The sequence below is a fragment of the Rhagoletis pomonella genome, unplaced genomic scaffold, assembly GCF_013731165.1.
Source record: "Rhagoletis pomonella isolate Grant_MI unplaced genomic scaffold, Rhpom_1.0 Rhpom_scaffold_00125, whole genome shotgun sequence".
NCBI lineage: Eukaryota > Metazoa > Arthropoda > Insecta > Diptera > Tephritidae > Rhagoletis > Rhagoletis pomonella.
The window spans coordinates 4,603-8,875 of NW_023458679.1; the positions used below are offsets into that span (position 1 = coordinate 4,603).

Consider the following 4,273-nt stretch of genomic DNA (forward strand, 5'->3'; position numbering starts at 1 on the left):
TGCGTGTATACATATGTATATATGTACCTACATGTATGTATATGTATGAACGAACACCCACCAAAAAATTTGCGCCTTATATAAGTCTTATTTAATATGATCGTAAGTCTTAACCTTTAATGCATGAAAATTGTAAGGAATACAAGTTCTATGGCACATCCCTTATTTTACGTCTGATTTTGCTGTACTGATGTCTCTCTCATAGAGCCACTCTTATGCATAAGGATTATTTGCTGTGCAAAATAAGGCTTATCCTTATAAAAAGCATTATACAGAATATTATTACCTTATTATAAGCCTTATTCCCTACTCGAAATAAGGCTTACATAATGCCTTATGATAAGACATTATATAGAACATTGTTACCTTATTATAAGCCTTATCCTCTACTCTTACATAAGGCCTAATAATAAGATAAAATATTGACTACCATTACCTTATTATAAGCCTTACCCTATTATTGTCCGCTTATATACTTTTAATAATTAGAAACATTTTATACAGACAGTTTTTTATATATATTTTTTATTTTATTGACAAATAAATTCACTAAATCCATATGTACATTTTTATATTAAAAAAGAGTGTAATTAATAAGAGATTTAAAGATCTAAAAATTCGAAATAAAAAGTGTGGAATTTTTATGAAAATTTTAAGATTTTTTTTAATTGTCACAGTTAGAAACTTTTAGTTTTAGAAATTTTGTTGTAACATGAACTATAATTTTATTAAATATTAATAAAATATGAATAAAACAAAACATTTTCAAAATATGGAAAAAACTGCTCTACGATTTTGACTGACACTCACTGCATTAAAAAATTTTAACAATTTATTTTTTGTTGTTTAATTTCAGTTACTTTTTATTAACATATATTTCTTTATTTCATAAAACTGAACTTAACCGAACGTAACTGAAATTAAATAACAAAAATAAATTGTTACAATTTGTCAATATGTGGTGCGGCTATAATTTTTTCGACCACTGCACATACTAGTCTAGATTACATCAATGAATTCACATTTAAAATGTTTTTTTCCCGAAGAACTTCTAAAATTAGTTTAAAAAAGATTTTAAGTCAAGACTTACAAAAAAATACATATGCTTTTGAAAGTAAATACTGGAAATACTTACATACGTCCTAATATATTTTACATCAATGACCTCGCATTTAAAATGTTTTGTTTCGTTTTTGGAAAGAACATTCTTTGAACACAACTTGGCTTTTCTTGTAATACTTATATACTAATATACATTGCCGCCAAAAAAACGGGACAATGATTGATTCTATTATTCCGAAATTTCTCGAGTAATTATGTTTTGCATAGTTTTTATAAAAATATAGTTCTTCCTATAAAAAAACCCATAAAAGTCAGAGCTCGAAACTCTATGCAGATATTTAAAAGAAAGCAGTTTTGCGCTTTAATATACTATTCCCTGATCTACAAAACTGCGTACTCAATTAAAGTGCAAAGCTGCTTTCTATTTTTTTCTGCTTTTATGGGTTTTGTTGTAGGAAGAACTTAACTTTTATTAAAAATAAAAAATTAAAAATAACTTAAATGAAAATAAAAGTTAATCAATGTGACGTACAGTCTTTTGTAGTCTCATTAACTTTTTTCTTTTGGATGTGACGCCTTTGATCTATTCGATTTTTTCCTCTTGCAATGGCCATTTTTACATCACTTGTAGGTATAGTCCTCATAGCTATTGTACATATTTTTAACGGTATCTATTGAAAAAATGGATTAGCATTATAATATATTGCTATAAGCATTATAAAATTAATATAATATTATGATATTAATATAAGCATTATAATAGAAAATTAATCACTAATATATATATATAGTATATATATAATAATATATATAACAATATACACTTGTGGTCAGCTGATTAATTTTAAGTAACATTTCTCGAGTAATTATGTTTTGCATAGTTTTTATAAAAATATAGTTCTTCCTATAAAAAAACCCATAAAAGTCAGAGCTCGAAACTCTATGCAGATATTTAAAAGAAAGCAGTTTTGCGCTTTAATATACTATTCCATGATCTACAAAACTGCGTACTCAATTAAAGTGCAAAGCTGCTTTCTATATGATTCTGTTTTTATGGGTTTTGTTGTAGGAAGAACTTAACTTTTATTAAAAATAAAAAATTAAAAATAACTTATATGAAAATAAAAGTTAATCAATATGACGTACTGTCTTTTGTAGTCTCATTAACTTTTTACTTTTGGATGTGACGCCTTTGATCTATTCGATTTTTTCCTCTTGCAATGGCCATTTTTACATCACTTGTATAGTCCTCATAGCTATTGTACATATTTTTAACGGTATCTATTGAAAAAACGGATTAGCATTATAATATATTAATATAAGCATTATAAAATTAATATAATATTATGATATTAATATAAGCATTATAATAGAAAATTAATTACTAATATATATATATAGTATATATATAAAAATATATATAACAATATACACTTGTGGTCAGCTGATTAATTTTAAGTAACATTTTGGTCAGTTTTGTTTTTTTTTATTTATTTGATGTTTATAATTTTTTTATAAAAGTCACCACATAAATTAACATTTCAAACTTCTTACAAAAATTATACAAATTCAAAAGAATTAAGCAATTACACCCCAAAAATTTTTAACCATATTAAGAATCTTTAGGAAAATTTTAAACGTGCAGTTTTACAGCCCATTAAATTTCAGTAGGTTAAAGTCGAAATTTTAAAAAGCTAGAAAATCGCTTTGATTTTTAATATTCTTTTTTTGCTGACGGTGCATACTTTATATGGGAATAGTATGGGGAGAATGGGAATAGTAATAATAATAAATAATAATGTAGTACATAATATTAATAATTAAAATCAACATACCGTATAATGTGCGGGAAAAAAAATTGTAGCTTTCTAGGGCCACGAGATTCTTACTTCCGTTCCAATTGACCTTTTGTAGCAGCTCGTCCGAAATTACTGTTGAAAAATGTTTCGAAATTTTGCACAATAAGATTGATTGTAAATATATTTTCTGCAAGCAAATAAAAATGAAATAATAAATATATAGTAAATAAAAATGGTTTAATTTAAATATATTGCGACTTTTACTTACAATTTCTTTTTCAAAGTTGTCTCCATCTATAATATTTCTTTCTATGAAAGCTGTATCCTCAATCAACTTTCGAAATATGTTCGAAAAATATCTTGATATGGAAGGAACTGCTTTAAACCGTCAAGGAAACAAATTGCTAAAACTCAACGCAATTTTTAGCAACTTCAATCTTGCACTTTGATATACTATAATTAATTTTTTTTAGATTCTAATTAAAATGTTTGCAATTTAGGTGAAACCTTGCAGAATATTTTCAATTTTTGTACCAAGTTTGATCCAAAACCTGGGATCTACCACATTTTTTTGAAATCTACCACATTTTTTCCAGATTCTACCACACAAATTTATTTTTAAGTCCGATCACTGAATAACAGATGTTTGGGGCAATCCAATGACTATACTAAGCAAACAAATTGGAATGGAGATAGTGCAGGTTAGGCTAGCATGTCCGCTATATGGAGCTTGTGGAAAACCTGTGCCCAAGCATAAGGACGATATGGTGAGCAGAAATAATACGTAATAAGTATAGTTTATTTTATAAATATTATTGTTTTTCAGGTAGAACGTGAATTCAATCGACTTCTTGAGTCCGCCAGATATCTGTCTCATCAGCTAGACTTTATCTACGCCTACGATGACCTATACATACAGCTATACAGCGATTAGGATATCAAGGTTAATTAACTAGTTTTAAATATTCTAGTTTAGTAGTCAATAGTAGTGTATGGATGTATGTTTATGTATTTACCTATACATATACATAAAAGCAGAAAAAGTTTATCATATTTGGCAAGGTTGAAAGAAACCTAAATTTTTGTAAACCTTAATAATTAATTTTTAACTTTTAATATATATCAAAAGAAGCGTAAATCGATTACCTTTCTTTTGATTATAATGTCGTTGAAATCGCTTTACTTTTTTATAAAAATATTGGATCTTTTGAAAACACATATATGTAAGCAGAGAAGTCATGAAATTTTGCATAGTTGTAAGAAACCTAAATTTTTGTAAACCTTAATAATTCATTTTTAACTTTTAATATATATCAATAACTTTTAATATATATCGAAAACATCTACAAAGGAAATATAAATAAGAGGAATAATAAATAATAAAGAAATAAAGCAATTAAAAATATTTGCTT

The 4,273-nt window shown here is 26.0% G+C and overlaps 1 protein-coding gene across 1 annotated transcript; it reads left to right on the forward strand.

The window, feature by feature from the left end:
- The first annotated feature begins 3,463 nt into the window (after positions 1-3,463).
- On the forward strand, positions 3,464-3,972 carry LOC118750061 (possible lysine-specific histone demethylase 1-like). Its single transcript, XM_036484793.1, has 2 exons — positions 3,464-3,628; positions 3,688-3,972. Exons 1-2 carry the CDS (start codon positions 3,521-3,523, stop codon positions 3,793-3,795), a joined length of 216 nt encoding a protein of 71 aa, XP_036340686.1. The 5' UTR covers positions 3,464-3,520; the 3' UTR covers positions 3,796-3,972.
- The last annotated feature ends 301 nt before the right edge of the window (positions 3,973-4,273 follow it).